Here is a 16,108-nt window from a genome sequence, read left to right as displayed (position 1 = left end):
CTCTATTGATGCAACCAGTTAGAATGCTCTCACAGTACATCTGTAGAAATTTGCACATGTCTTTGGTGACATACCAAGTTTCCTCAAACTCCTAATAAAGTACAGGCACTATTGTGCCTTCTTTAAAATTACATTAACATGCTGGAGCCAGGATCAGTCTTCAGAAATGTTGACACCCAGGAACTTGAAACTGCTCACCCTTTCCACTGCTGATCCCTTCTTGAGGACTGGTGTTCATTCCCTTGACTTCCCTTTCCAGAAGTCCATAATCAATTCCTTGGTCTTACTGATGTTGTGCAAGGTTGCTGTTGTGACACCACTTAACCAGCTGATTTATCTCACTCCTGTACATCTCTTCATCACAATCTGAAATTCTGCAAACAATAGTTGTGTCATGAGCAAATTTATAGATAGCATTTAAGCTGTGTGTAGCCACACAGTGGTGGATGTAGACAGACTAGAGCAGTGGACTGAGCACACATCCCTGAGGCGTGCCAGTGTTGATCGTCAGCAAGGAGGAGATGTTATTTCCAATCTGCACTGACTGTGGTCTCCCAGTCAAGGATCCTTTTGCAGAGGGAGGTACAGAGGCTGATGCACCATCAATAACTCCAAAAGACTGGAAGTAGAGTAAATACTGAAAGGCTTTTATTAGCAGTAAAATGTGACCTCCAGCATGCTGAGTGTCTGCCCCTGGACTGAGAGGAGGAGCCATGGCACAATCGCCTTTATTCAGGGGTCTGTGGGAGGAGCCACAGGGGCGGTCAGCAGAGGGGCGTGTCCAGACAGGTAACCCAGTTACAACCCATATACATGGTTTACCACAGCGGCCCAGGTTTTGGTGCTTGTTTATTAGCGTTGAGGGTATGATTCTGTTGAACACTGAGCTGTAATCAATCGACAGCAGCTTGATGTAGATATTGCTATTGTCCAGGAGAGGTGCGGCAAACCTGGATGGATTTCTCAGCAGGGAGATCTGATAGAAGGTTTATAAGATTATGAGAGGCAGAGATAGAGTAGATAGCCAGTGTCATTTTCCCCTGTGCTGAAATGTCCAATACTAAAGGACATGCATTAAAAAGAGAGGGAATAGGTTCAAAGGAGATATGCAGGACAAGTTTTTTTTCCATAGAGCATGGTAGGTGACTGGACTACATTGCCTGGGGTGGTAGTGGAGGCTAATATGTTATAGATGTTTAGATAGAGAAATTGAGATTGTCTAAGCATAAGGATTAGTTTATCTAGTCAGTTAACTATTTGTTTAGGTAGTTCGGTACAATAGCGCGCTTGTTCCTATGCTGTACTGTTGTACATTCTGTGTCCTCTATGTCCTGAACAAAACAGGACAAGATGGAATGGATGTGGCAGGAAGAAGAGGGCTGAAGTGGAACACATTACTCAGGTGAGGGTACAACTCTCTGAAGGTGCACAGCCAATTGAAGGCAGTCATTCCATTTTTCAGCAAGGAAGAGCTGTTGTGCCGACGGGGGGGGGGGCGGGGGAATAAAGGAATAAATATCATTTCCTGAGGCAGCAAACTGTGATCTATCATTTAGTATGTTTGCAATAATTTAAAATCCAGCGATACAAAAGATTGAGCTGAGATTATGCCTATGTTTTTCACAGGTGAAACTTGCTATACTAAATCCAAGGGATCGACACCAGTCCATTCTGAAGATGTGCACTCCAAGTAGCCAGGATCCAGCTTTACAAAGACCTGTGGAAAGAATGAACGCACCGCGCGGTTTCTCCATGTTTGTGACAGTGTCTGAATTCAATCAGTTCATCTCCGAGTGTGTGGACAATGATGAAATGTTTGTAGGTGCAGAGATTGTCCCTGCAGGCAGACCACAGGAATCTATACAGTAGATGAGCTAAATGTTAGGGAGATAGTTACTATTTGGCATTGTGTAATTTATACCATAGGTAGCATGTGACATAAACTCAGTAGCCTCTTTACTAGGTACACCTGGCCATCAATGCAAATATCTAATTAGCCAATCAGGTGGCAGCAATTCAATGTGTAAAAACATGCAGACATGGTTAGGAGGTTCAGTTATTGTTCAGACCAAACACCAGAATGGAGAAGAAATGTAAATTAAGTGACTTTGACCGTGGAATGATTGTTGGTGTTAGACAGGGTGGTTTGAGTATCTCAAAGCTGCTGACTTCCTGGGATTTTCTCATACAACACTCTATAGTTTACAGAGAAAATGTCTTGTTAATGAGAGAGTCAGAGGAGAATGGCCAGACTAGTTGAAGCTGGTAGGGAGGCGGCAGTAACTCAAATAACCCAGCATTACAACAGTGGTGTGCAGAAGAGCAGCTCTGAATGCAGAACCTGTCGAACCTTGAAAGCAGCAACAGAAGACCATGAACGTACACTCAGAGGCCACTTTATTAGATACAGATGGTACCCAATAAAGTGGCACTGAGTGTATAAAATATAGACCTTCATTGTTCTTTCTTCTGCACTGTTGGATAACAGTGAATTAGTATTCAGAACTTACATCACAGGAAATGAAATAACTAGACTACAACAGTTTATACTCTAGCAGGACCTTCCCTAACCTTTGTGATGTCAGGGACCATTTCACTGAGTCCTTGACTGTGACCTATACCAATTTCCTCTATAATTCCTGCCAATGACTGTTTCATTCCTGACAACTTCAAGAGAGTATTGGTGTTTGCACATGACCAGTCCCAAATATGGTCACATGTGGAAAAGCTGCTGAAATTCCAAAATCTGAAGATCTCTGAAATCCTAAATTTTTTGAGCATTGATCTGACATCACAAATGGAAAATTCTACAAGGCGCTGAGAAGGCTCCCTGGCTACGCGCAGGTCCCTGCACACTGCAAACAACTCTGAGAAGTGACCTCACAATATGTAATGAAAGAATTTAATGAAAAATAGAAAAAATACTACATAAAGCCAAAAAAAGATCTCAATCATGTATTGAAAGAGTGGATTCATCAGTGGCATAGTGAACACACAGTATGACGCTTAACATTTCTCTAATAATTAAACAAGCAAAGATCTATCATGACAATCTGAAAATTGAAGGTAATCGTAAGCATTCAGTAGGCTGGTTGCAAAAATTTAAGAATTGAACATGAGAGGGCACAGTTTTAAGATGCTTGGAAGTAGGCACACAGGAGATGTCAGGGGTAAGTTTTTTATGCAGAGAGTGGTGAGTGCGTGGAGGTGGATACAATAGGATCTTTTAACAGTGGTGGAGGTGGATACAATAGGATCTTTTAAGAGACTCCTGGATAGGTACATGGAGCTCAGAAGAATAGAGGGCTCTGTGTAACCCGGTAATTTCGAAGGTAAGGACATGTTCAGCACAGCTTTGTGGGCTGAAGGGCCTATATAGTGCTGTAGGTTTTCTATGTTTCTAAAAGGCGCTGTATTAAATTTTAAAAGGTTTGTGGTGATAAGGCATCTGCTGATTGCGAAGGAGCAGAGAAATTCATTGATGAGTTTGCCAAGATCATTGCTGATGAAAATCTAAGACACTGGATGGCTGCATCAGTACATATGTGTAATGAACAAGTGTAAGACAAAGACTGCTTACCGGTAGCACATAAATTCTGAGTTGGAAATGATGGCGATCCCAAGCTATCTCACTATATATTTCAAAATCCAAAAAATCTGAAATCTGAAACACTTCAGGCCCCAAGCATTTTGGAGAAGAGGTACTCAACTTGTATTACCAAAACTAAATGATTATATGTCCATGACCCTACTAATTTATGATACCTATTTGTCCAAAGAATTGTTGCTCACTTCATTCATGGCATCCCGCATTACCACTTGATTTAACAATTCTAATGCACTCCAGGTCAGACTCTCCCATTCAACCTCTTCTGTAAATTCACTCAAAACCCATTTCCTGAAATACCAGAACCATGAAAGGAACATTCCAGCCTAAGTAACTTTAATTAAAGGGAAGTTGCAATATTTAGAACGAATAATAGGAAGTAAGAAAGATTCCCATTCTTTCAACGTTAGAGTTAATATTAAAACAATTGTAGTTTTGATAAAATCAGTATTTTTAACCAGTAAGATTTCAATATGATTTCACAAGCCACCTTTTTCACTCAGGTTGGTGTGAATATGGAATGAGCTGCCAACAGAAGTGATAGATACGGGTTCAATTGTAACATTTAGAGAAGTTTGGATAGGTACAGGGATGAGACACGTTTAGAGGGATATGATCTGGGTGCACGTGGATGTGACTAGACAAAAGATTGGTCTGCATGGACCATGATGGGCCAAATGGCCTGTTTCTGTGATGAAGTACTCTATACTCATTCACAGGATATTGCTCAGGCAGGTTAATTATATGTCTGATATAAGGCTGTGAAATTTGTTGGCTTGCAGCATTAAGAGATCTCTTTCTCATTAATCTTGTGACATCAAAGTCATCCCCTTTTGGATGTTGTTCTTGAAAAACAATCTGTAATGGAATTTCTGAACAGTCAAGCAGTATCTGTGGAGGGAAATTATAAGACCCAAGCAGATTATTTAACATCTCCCGAATTTCACCTATCAGTTTCTTTTTCGATTTAGATACATCCCATTGAGGTCATTTTATATTTTCCCACCAATCATGTTTGGCTGAGCACAAATTTGCATCGACTAGAAGATAATAGAACAAAACAGCATGATGGTGTCGTTCCTGATACTCCATTCTTTAGTCCCTCATGAGTCTTGAGTCAATAAAAACTCAGAAGGAGATTTCAACATCAGTTGGGAAAAGCAGGGCCAGAATCACCTTATGTTACAGAAATGAAAGTAGTCCTGTAATAGCCAGAAACCCATTGATCTCTGTTTGAATTCAATCAATGATGAGGTTCCACAGCCCTCCGGGGTGAGAATTCCAAAGACTCATCACACTGAAATTTCTCCTCACTTCAGTATTAAATGGACTAACAAATAGAACATGGATGAGGAAGAATTTCTTTAACAACAGGAATTCTGCAGATGCTGGAAATTCAAGCAACACACATCAAAGTTGCTGGTGAACGCAGCAGGCCAGGCAGCATCTCTAGGAAGAGGTACAGTCGACGTTTCAGGTCTCGGCCTGAAACGTCGACTGTACCTCTTCCTAGAGATGCTGCCTGGCCTGCTGCGTTCACCAGCAACTTTGAAGAATTTCTTTAGCCAGGATAGTAAATCTGAGGAATTCATTACCACAGACAGCTGTAGAGGCCAAGTCATTGGGTTCAATATCCTGGGCTACATCAGCTATGTCTTCTTCCAACTGAAAGGTGGGGAAGCTGAAACCATTTCCTTTGGACCGCACGAAAATCTTATGCTCTCTAAAATCCAACATTACTCCTTTCAGTGGCAACTGTCTTAAACAGCACCATACAATTTAATTCAAAATAATCCCGAGAGCAATGAAGCATATATCTGTACCACAATCAAGTTTGTCATTTTCTTGCTCAATAACATCACACCACTGTGGTCCTTACCCAGTCTCTCATTACCACTTAATTTAACAATTCTAATGCACCGCAGGTCAGCCACCCCTATTCAACCTCTTGTGCAAAATCATTCAAAACCCATTTCCTGATTCACTCTAGACCATTGTTAATGAGTTGGCTAACATTGGTTCTGCAATTCTGCCTTCCTCATCCTACCCACGTCTTATCATTCCACCATGTCTGACCTTTTGCTTTAATTGTATCTCTAAATTTTCCTTTCCTAAATTTCCATCTTCTATGCATCCTTGGTCCTTTAAGACGTTCCTTAAACATGACTCATCAACCAAGTTTTTGTTCATCTCTCGAAGTGCCCAATGTGAGAGTGAATTATTGGGGAACCCCATCAGTTTTTCCTATTTGACTATCTACGCCTTCCTTTGTGAGCTGTGTAATGAGTTACTGGCAATAATATTTTTAGATCTATATTTCCTTTTACGTCACGACGTCAAATTTTGCTAGATTGCTTTCATGAACTTCAGTTCCAAATGCTATGTGCTTTTACTGTTTGTACAATCTGCTTTTTTTTCTGTGCATTGGGTGTTTGGTGGTCTTCTTTTTAATGGGTTCTATTGGGTTTCTCTGTTTTGTGGCTGCCTGTAAGGAGATGAATCTTAAGATTGTACATAGTATAGGGTCAGCACAATAGCATAGTGGTTAGCACAGTGCTTTACAGTACCTGTGACCCAAGTTCAATTCCTGCCACTGTCTGTAAGGAATTTGTACATTCTCCCCATAATCACGTGGGTTTCCTCCGGGTGCTCTGGATTCCTCCCACAGTATTCCAGTTTCCTTGCACAGTCCAAAGATGGTTGGTAGGTTAATTGGTCATCGTAACTTGTCCCAAAATCAGGTTAGGGTTGAATTGGGGGATTGTTGGGTAGCGCGGCTCAAAGGGCTGGAAGGGCCTATTCCGAGCTGTATCTTGATAAAAATAATTAAATATACTTTGAACTTTGATTGTTACTTGTGAACAGTCTTGGGATGTTCCAATTATGTTAAATATGCTAAATAAATACTAATTATTGTTGACACAATGGAATTGAAGAGGCTGGAACAAAATTTGCAGACTAAATCTGAGCTTGTTTTGGATATATGCTACAAAAAATGAATGTTTTAGAAGACATTTTTCAATCAGAAGATTAGGTTTATAAATATTATGGAATAAAATTCTACAAAGAACTAAATTCAAAGAATAATTTGGTAGACAAATATTTAGAAGACATTTTTCAATCAAAAGATTAGATTTATAAATATTATGGAATGAAACTCTATAAAGAACTAAATTCAAAGAATAATTTGGTGTACAGCTCGTATGGAGAGCACTAAAATCTCATGAGGATATGCTCTCAGTAGCTCATTTGTGCTTCATTTTGGGATTCTTTTCAAAGAACTGAAGCACAGGTGTAATCAAATGAATACCACTTGCAGTTCACTTGACATTACAGTTATTCACAGAAAATACACAATTTTAATCTAGGGGATTTTAGAACGACTCAAGTCTAGTTATAGATTAATCATATTTCTGTAACAGAGGAAAGTCCCAGGTAATGAACACTGTTCTCTCTTACTTCCTGTTTCCTCTTTAAACATTTTATTCCTTATTTTTTGATCTAGTTTAATATAGTGCTTCCTTGTTACTGATATTAAAATCATTAAATCCAACATTTGATAGTATTGACTTTGTATCTGATTTAACATGGGATAAATTTAATCAAAAGGATATTTAGATGACGGTTGTGGTTTGGATATCTGCATTTAGAATCTTCATCCAGATACAGAGAGAGGATCTGGGTGCTGTTTCCCTATCCAGCTTATCTCATTCCCCCTTCAAATATGACTGGAAAAGAACACCCCTGTTTGTATTTCATTAGCAGAGTTTTGCTGTTTATCCTAGCAGGGAATCGCAGGCCTGAAACATAAATCCTGTTTCTTTTCCCATAGATGCTGCCTGACCTGCTGAGTATTTTCCAGTATTCCTCCTTTCTTAGTTCAGTTTTCCTGCAACTACTGTTTTTGCTAAATTTTCATTCGTTGATTACCCTCTTTATATGAGAGAGAGATTTGTCCTTAGACACATTGTCAGGGGATGAATATTATATCAATATTTCAAAGCTAAATTAATCAGGTCCAGAAGCATCCATCCCCACAAGATTTGAGGTACAGTAGTACAAGTTTTGAGTTATTTGATTACACAGCTATACACCTAGAAGACCTTACTATAGATATGAAAACAATCGTGGAACTACTCAGAAGGTAAGGCAACACCTTTTGAAAAAGCAACACTTAACAGTTCAGATTGAACACTATATGCCAGAGCTGAGAAAAAGAGAAAAAGTACTATCAGCTGATATTAATATAAATGCCCAAATCCTTATATCTGGTAGAGCCATGTCATTGGTGGCTTGACTGCTGAATGCAGGAAGGATGAGGAGCCTGGGTCACTATCTCATGCTGAAGAACTGAGAGGAAGAGAGATTTCTTTGGAACACACAAAAAATGCTGGAGGAACACACAAAAAATGCTGGAGGAACTCAGCAGATCACACAACATCTATGGAAATGAACTGATAGTCTATGTTTCAGGCTGAGACCCTTCTTCACGACTGAGGAGGAAGGGGGAGGATGCCAGAATAAAAAGGGGGGAGGGGCTTTGGAATTGTCTATCTAAAAGCTCAGTGGAGGCTCATTCACTGAAAATAGAAAGGGGGTAATTAATTAAAGAAAATTAAGTAAAAATAGCGGATGCAGGAAATGTTAATCTAGAAAGGGAAAATATTCAGCAAGTCAGGCAGTATCTGTGGGAAAAGAAAAGAGGCTTGTGTTTCAGCCCTGAGATTCCCTGCTATTGTGATCAGCAATACTAAAGGAATTGGGGTATAAAGAGGTAGCCAAGAAAATGGAGCTAGGTAGATCAGCCATGATCTTAAATGGTGGAGAAGGCTTGGAGGGATGGATGAAGTACTCCTGCTCCTAATTCTTAAGAATGCAGTGAGTCAAAGAACTGTTGAGCATGGATACAGGCCATTCGGCCCAATGATCAGTGCCTTCCCATCCGTTATTAATCCCACCTTTCAATATTTGCCCTATGCCCGGTTAACTCACATGCTCATCTAGATGCTTTTAAAAAACTGCCAGCAACTCGGTCTCATCCACACCCAGGCAGTATATTCCAGATTCCCACCACTCCCTGAAGCTACTTCCTCTAGTTTTATCCACTTCTGAAAAGGGGAAGATTTCCTGCAGTCTACCCTATTTATACCCTTCATAATTAAATATTCCTCAATCATGTCCCCACTTAACCACAGTTTCCCTATACTTGTTACACTTCTTTTCTACCCCTACAGGAAGTTGTTTGCCTGAACCATCATCATTTCTCCTCTGAATGTTCTCCATTGTACAGGACACTTCAGTGGCCATTCCTGAAACCATTAACCCTTCCACCATCAACATGCCTTCAAATGCATTACTGCAGAAGTTGAGGTTCCAATGCAGCCTGCAACAGGAAGACATACTGTATTTGGCATTTTTGATCAAGATGGCACCGTTGTCCATCAGCAGCTCTCTGCGGGCTGCAGGAATTTGTACCACTTTCCTCTTAAGTATAATCTTTTGAACTACTTTTGCTGCAATCTGCAGCATTTAATTTCCTCTCAACAACGGACTACGAAAGAACATCAATGATCTTCAGGCCTCACATTCGACAGTTAAATGTCGACCCTTACGGCACAGTGCCTTTCAAGGTCAAGGCCAAGACCAAGGCTGAAAATGTGGCAGAAGAGGTGGGGCTCAAATGCAGAGGGATGATGCCTTCTCTGCCTACCATCTTGTTAGAGCATGAACAGTCACTTGAAAGTAAGATTGATGACCTCAGGGCAAGTCTGCTGTATCAGAGGCAGGTCTCAATTGTTCGTTGCATTGAGAATTGGTTAACAGCGAACACACCCGATGCAGCTATCCAACAACAAGGTTTTACTATTTTCAGAATGGATCAAACCTCAAGGAAAGAGGTGGCGATGTATGCTTTTTAGTCAATTCTTGTTGGTGCACAGACGTTGAGTTTATGTCGACTTCTTGTTCCCCTGACTTAGAATAACTAACGATTAAATGTAGACCATTCTATTTGCCTCGAGAGTTCTCACCCGTAATCTTGACTGCAGTTTACATTCCACCAGTGGCCATTCATAAGAAAGCACTCGCCAAGCTGCACAATGCTGTCTATAAACAAGAAATGGATCATCCCAGTACATTTCAGATTATAGTCAGTGACTTTAACCAGGCCTATTTGAAGAATATGCTGCCCAATTATCACCAGCACGTAACCTGTTGCACCGGAGGTCTCAACACATCCAGACCAGTGCAACACTATGCTGAGGAATGCCTATCATCCCTTCCCAACAGACCAGGCAGCATCTATGGAAAAAAGTACAGTTGACATTTTGGGCCGAGACACTTTGGCAAGACTGGAGAAAAAAAGATGATTCCTCATCCAGTCCTGCTGAAGTGTCTTGGCCCAAAACGTCGACTGTACTTTTTTCCATAGATGCTGCCTAGCTTGTTGAGTTCCTCCAGTATCTTGTGTTTGTTACTCGGATTTCCAGCATCTGCAGATCTTCTCTTGTTCGTTCCTTCCCGGGACCACGTCTTGGCAAGTGGGATTATTTGGCTGTACTCCTACTACCTGCACACAGACAGAGCCTGAAAAGCAAAGCTCCAGAGATCAAGACAACTAAGAGATGATCGCAGGAAGCTGAGGGACAGTACTGAAGACCTGTACTGACCAACTGGTTGGTGTGTTCATGAATACCTTCCAACTCTTGCTCCGGCACTGTGTGGTACCCACCTGCTTCAAGCAAGCTTCAATCGTACCGGTGCCCAAGAAGAGCGTGGTAACCTATCTAAATGACTATCACCCAGTGACACTGACATCCACAGAGATTTGTGTTGAAGCATATCAGCTCCTGTCTCAGAGGCGACTTGGATCCACTCTAATTCTCCTACTGAAGCAACAGGTCCACAGCAGATGCTATCTCGTCTCTTCACACAACCCTGGAACATCTTGACAGCAAAGATGCATATATCAGGATGCTCTTTCTCAATTACCGCTTGGCATTTGACACCATCATCCCCTCTAATCAGTAAACTCCAAGACCTGGGACTCAATACCCCCTTGTGCATTTGGATCCTGGATTTCCTCACTTGTAGACCCTAGTCAGTTCAGATTGGCAAAAACATCTCCTCCACAATCTCAAACACAAGGAAATCTGCAGATGCTGGAATTTCAAGCAACACACACAAAAAATGCTGGTGAACACAGCAGGCCAGGCAGCATCTATAGGAAGCAGTACAGTCGACGTTTCAGGCTGAGGCCCTTCATCAGGACTAACTGAAAGAAGAGCTAGTAAGAGATTTGAAAGTGGGAGGGGGAGGGGGAAATCCGAAATGATAGGAGAAGACAGGAGGGGGAAAGTTGGAGCCAAGAGCTGGACAGTTGATTGGCAAAAGGGATACAAGGCTGGAGAAGGGAGAGGATCATGGGACGGGAGGTCTAGGGAGAAAGAAAGCGGGAGGGGGGAAACCCAGAGGATGGGCAAGGAGTATAGTGAGAGGGACAGAGGAAGAAAAAAAGAGAGGAAAAAAAATGATAATAAACAAACAAACAAATAAATAAATAAATAAATAAGGGATGGGGTACGAAGGGGAGGTGGGGCATTCCATCCTCTGGGTTTTCCCCCCTCCCCCTTTCTTTCTCCCTAGGCCTCCTGTTCAATGATCCTCTCCCTTCTCCAGCTTTGTATCCCTTTTGCCAATCTCCTGTCCAGCTCTTGGCCCCATCCCTCCCCCTCCCGTCTTCTCCTATCATTTTGGATCTCCCCCTCCCCCTCCCACTTTCAAATCTCTTACTATCTCTTCTTTCAGTTCGTCCTGACGAAGGGTTTCAGCCCGAAATGTCGATTGTACCTCTTCCTAGAGATGCTGCCTGGCCTGCTGCGTTCACCAGCATTTTGTGTGTGTGTTCCTCCACAATCTCCACCAGCACAGGAGCACCACAGAGATGTGTACTCAGCCCCCTGCTCTAATCACTTTATTCCTATGACTGTGTGACTAAGTACAGCTCCAACACCATATACTGTTGTGGGCTGTATCAAAAGGGAGATTGAAAACTTGGCTGAGTGATGTGATAACAACAATCTCTCACCCAATGTCAATATGAACATGGAACTGATAGTAGACCTCAGGTGGGAAGCCAGAGGTCCACGAGCCAGTAATCATCGGAAGATCAGAGGTGGAGAGGTTCAGTAACTTTAAATTCCTGGCTGTCACTATCTCAAGGGACCTGTCCTGGACCCATCATATAAATATTATTGAGAAGATAGCACGACAATGCCTCTACTTCTGAGTTTCAGGAGTCTATGGTTTGGTATGTCATTGAAAACCTTGGCAAACTTCTATAAACGTGCAGTGGAAAGTGTGCTGACTGGCTGCATTACAGCCTAGTATGGGAACCCCAACGCCTTTGAGTGGAAAATCCTACAAAAAGTAGTGGATTTGGCCCAGTACATCACGGGGAAAACCCTCCCAACCATTCAGCACATCTATATGAAGTGTTGCTGTAGAAATGCAGCATCCATCATCAGAGATTGGGGTTGGTATTGGTATTGGTATTTGATCCTCCACAATATTCCGCGTAGGAATTTAAACTGGAGGTGGCAGGTTTTTTTTTTACGAGGTCGAGATGCGAGCACGACATCTACCCGGTACGGATCGAGAGCACTCGGGAGCGGTCTGTTACTGGATCGAACTCGGGAACCTCCGTTCTCGAGCCCAGCGCTGATCTCACTGCTCCACCAGCCAACCTCCTCACCATCCTGGCCATGCTCTTTTCTTGCTGCTGCTGTCAGGAATAAGATACCGGAGCCTCAGGACTCACACCACCAGGTTCAAGAACAGTTACTACCCCTCAACCATCAGGCTCTTAAACAACAGGGGATAGTTACAGTCATTTAAGGACTCTGTTATATTGTTATTTCATGCTTGCTATTTATTTATATTTCATTTCCACAGTTTAGTTACTGATGTTTATAGTTTACAGTTACTTATCTATAGATTGGTTAAGTATGCCTGTAGAAAAAGAATTTCAGGATTGTATGTGATGACACCTATGTACTCTGACAATACATTTTACTTTGAACTTTGAAGAGCTTCTATTGATCCATGTTCTGGTCACTGATTAGGCTGTTACAACAGACAAGAAGAAATTGTTGCAAATCTCATTTGGCCTTACAGCAACTGCAGGAAGAACAGTCAATATTTCAAGGCAATAAGCTTTCAACGTAAGGAAAAAAGTACAGTACTTGAATTTATATGGGAGTTACACAATGCATGTTATAAGCAGTGAGATCATTCTGAAGTGTAGACTGCAGATGCTGGAAATTTGAAGCAATATACAATAGCTGGAGGAACTCGACAGGGTTAGCCAGGATCTATGGAGGTCGACACCCTCAGTCGCGGCTGCAGTGTCAGATCAGCAGCCAAATTCATGCACAAATCCCACAATCAAATAAATCTGACTGATGCAGGCATGGGCTGTTGATGATAGTGGGAGATGTCGAATGAAGCCCCCCCAGCTCTTCTTCAGAGCGGTGGCGTGGGACGTTTACGGGCTCACAGGGTCCCTCCAGAGCACCGTGTCAACCTCTGGACGGCACAGCGGCCCTCGGTAGCGGAAGAAAAGGTCACCATGGCGCCCCAACGATTGTCGAGGGTGGTGTCGTTTCAGAGATGCAGGAAGTTGCCGCTCTCAAACGGAACTGGGCAGCAGAAGCGGAAGCTCCAGGTGGGGAGGAAACATCGGAGACAACAGTGGCCGAACTTCTGCTTCGACTGGCCCGACAGCAGCGAGGGAACCGCCTGGGGGTGGGGGGCTTCACGCCGCGGCCTGGTGGCTTGGGGGACAAGCGGACGCGGCCTTCGCAGCGGCCACCTTCCACCCACACGTTCAGGTACTTTTAATACTTTCCGCTGTCGCCTAGTTTAAGTGTGACCTCAGAGTTTGCCTTCATGCTGCTTAATTGAAGACTGGCTTGTAAGAGTTTAAAGGGAGTTCGGTGGGAGGCGGGGGCCTCGGCCTCTTCTCCCACCCCAAACGCCCGCTGCTCTATAGCTGACACTTCTATTATTGTGTCTATTCAGCCACATTTTCCCTGACATTCCCTTTCTCTTCAATATTCCTACTGCTCCGAATTAAGCCAACATGTGGAGTAACTGCTTTAGAACGAACTTTAAATAATTTTGATGTACAAGTTTTTCATTGTATTCAAAATTCTCCGTTGTTGTACCTCACTTGCGCACATGATATCTCGACTTTATATTACTCATTTTAACCACGAAGTGAACTTTTGCTCCCTTTCCTGCAAATATATTTCCCCTTTTACAGTTTCCAAAACCTGTACAACATTCATGCTCCGGACATTCACACCTCAACGGAGTTTGGTAATTTTCAGCTTTTTATTTTTGTGCTGTTCTGCTGTCTCCCCCCCCCAAATGTGTTAATCGTTGACCTTTGCTCCGTATTTCAAAGCTATGTGAAATTTGCAAATGTTGTTTTGTATGTTTGTTACAGCTGTCTTTGGAAATTTAGAATAAAATTTACAGCATGAGAAACATTGGAGGGATAGACCTGTTAATATCTCTTTAAAAAAATCACCAAGGACGGAAAGTGTTTTAAAATGGCCAATTTTTAAGTATAAATATATATAAGTGGAAGGCACTAACAGACGTTTGTTGAGGCAAATTCAGACATGGCATTTGAAAAGGAACGTAAGTACGTGAAGAAAAAGAAATCCTTACAAAGTTAGAAGATGTGGTTGTGGAATTAACTGCACTGTTTTTCCATAATTACAACCAATAGCGTGAATGTAATTAAATTATTTCTGCATGTTCGGGAATCTAGGGTCAAGAGACTTAAAAAAAAGTAAAGCCGGGTCTCCGGAAGAGTTATGGATGTTCAGGACTTTCTCCGCCAATAGCTTTTGACGTTAGGTTAGTTATTACATTTTAAGTCCTGAGATTAGCATTACTATTGGTTAACAAAAATACAAAAAAGAGGTAGTGCAAGGCATGATTGAATGATAAGTACCCCATTTTACTTGCAGAGGGTTTTTACTTTCTAGGGCTTTTTGGTAAAACAATGCATCTTAAGTATAAAATGTAACGATTTCCTGCCCAGTTGTTTAGTTTTCCAAATAACACTTTTGTGTCAACACAAGGCTGCTGAAAAGAAAGGAGTTAACACTTCTGAAAATGCTATCTTTTTAGATTTTTTTTATGACTGTAGGATGGTCTACAAACATATTGTATGGCCCTATATCTGAATTTATGAGATATTATAACAAAAAATTAATATAGTCTGCTTGATTAGACCTGTAATTCTTTCCTCTTGTCAGTAGTCTGAATGCACCTTCTGTGTTTCACAATGGCATAATTAGTTTCCTATAGTTAATTTAGAAGGGAATCATGACAAATTTGTATCATTCTTTTGTAGTACTTTATGGTGACCCCATGTAGTTTCTCAACTGGATATTATATATCCCCTGTTGCTGTCTTGAAGGAGGGAACCTTTCCCTGGTGTTCTGGCCAATATTTTTCCTCAGCAGTGTGAAATTGTTCTGCTCTGTTGTGTTTCCTGTATTACAACAGTTACTGTACTTCAAAATAAACCTTATTAGCTGTGTAAAGCCTTTGGATATCCTGCCGTTGTGAAAAGTGTAATAACGAAACAAGTTCTCAGAGGATAAAGTGTGGTGGTATTATGGAACATCCTGTTAAATATCGTCAGCAGAGGGAAGTGGTTAGAGAAAACTACAGCTTCCTTTTACGTGGCTGAGCCTTGTAGAACCTGTATCATACCTTCCATTAGCTAAGTGTTTAATTTACACTTTGCATAATTTATGAGTGATTTTATGTGGAAAGAATGCAAATACATGTAGCTCCTGCATTTCTGTTATGAAGAACTGCCCCAGACCTAATTGCAATTCCTGTCGGTGCAAAAGTGATTCTTCAGTTGGAAGAAGATTGATAAATGTCAAGAGCGTTTGACCAATCCCTTCTCTGATGCACCTAATGTGTATTAGTTCCATAATACTTCCATATATTGAAGTGCACCAGGGGAGCATTTTATTATAAACACCAGGAAATCTGCAGATGCTGGAAGTCCAAAGCAACACACACAAAATGCTGGAGAAACTCAGGAGGTCAGGGCAGCGTCTGTGGAAAAGAGTAAACAGTTGATGTTTCAGGCCAAGACGTCAGCCCTGGAAAAGGGGCTTGGCTTGAAACATTGTTTACTCCTTTCCATAGATGCTGCCTGATCTGCTGAGTTCCTCCAGTATTTTGTGTGAGCACTTTATTATACACTCATTCTTCCAGAACTTCTGTTCAGATAGTGTTCTCAGGGCGCACTCTGTATTCTCATTCAATATACGGTGTTATTTTCATCAGGTTAACAAAATTATTACTATTCTGGAATATAAAATAGGAGTATGGCATACTCTATATGATAATTTAAGAGGCCGACAGGACCCTTTGGTGTATTCACAGGTGAGAATTCACATC

At 41.6% G+C, this 16,108-nt stretch overlaps 2 protein-coding genes across 2 annotated transcripts in view; both read left to right on the top strand.

Moving 5' to 3' along the window:
- The window catches only part of LOC140186046 (TNF receptor-associated factor 1-like), a 62,971-nt gene extending 57,931 nt beyond the window's left edge, over positions 1 to 5,040 (top strand). Inside the window, exon 7 of the mRNA XM_072239870.1 lies at positions 1,627 to 5,040. Within this exon, the coding sequence (XP_072095971.1) occupies positions 1,627 to 1,869 (243 nt within the window). The 3' untranslated portion in view covers positions 1,870 to 5,040. The remainder of the gene's footprint in view (positions 1 to 1,626) is intronic.
- Positions 5,041 to 12,943: 7,903 nt separating this feature from the next.
- traf1 (TNF receptor-associated factor 1) overlaps positions 12,944 to 16,108 on the top strand; it is a 56,942-nt gene continuing 53,777 nt past the window's right edge. Inside the window, exon 1 of the mRNA XM_072240047.1 lies at positions 12,944 to 13,497. The gene's annotated coding sequence lies outside the window, so the exon portion shown is untranslated. The remainder of the gene's footprint in view (positions 13,498 to 16,108) is intronic.

The sequence above is a fragment of the Mobula birostris genome, chromosome 22, assembly GCF_030028105.1.
Source record: "Mobula birostris isolate sMobBir1 chromosome 22, sMobBir1.hap1, whole genome shotgun sequence".
In the NCBI taxonomy this organism is placed as follows: Eukaryota; Metazoa; Chordata; class Chondrichthyes; order Myliobatiformes; family Myliobatidae; genus Mobula; species Mobula birostris.
This window is presented reverse-complemented; position numbering and strand designations above follow the sequence as displayed.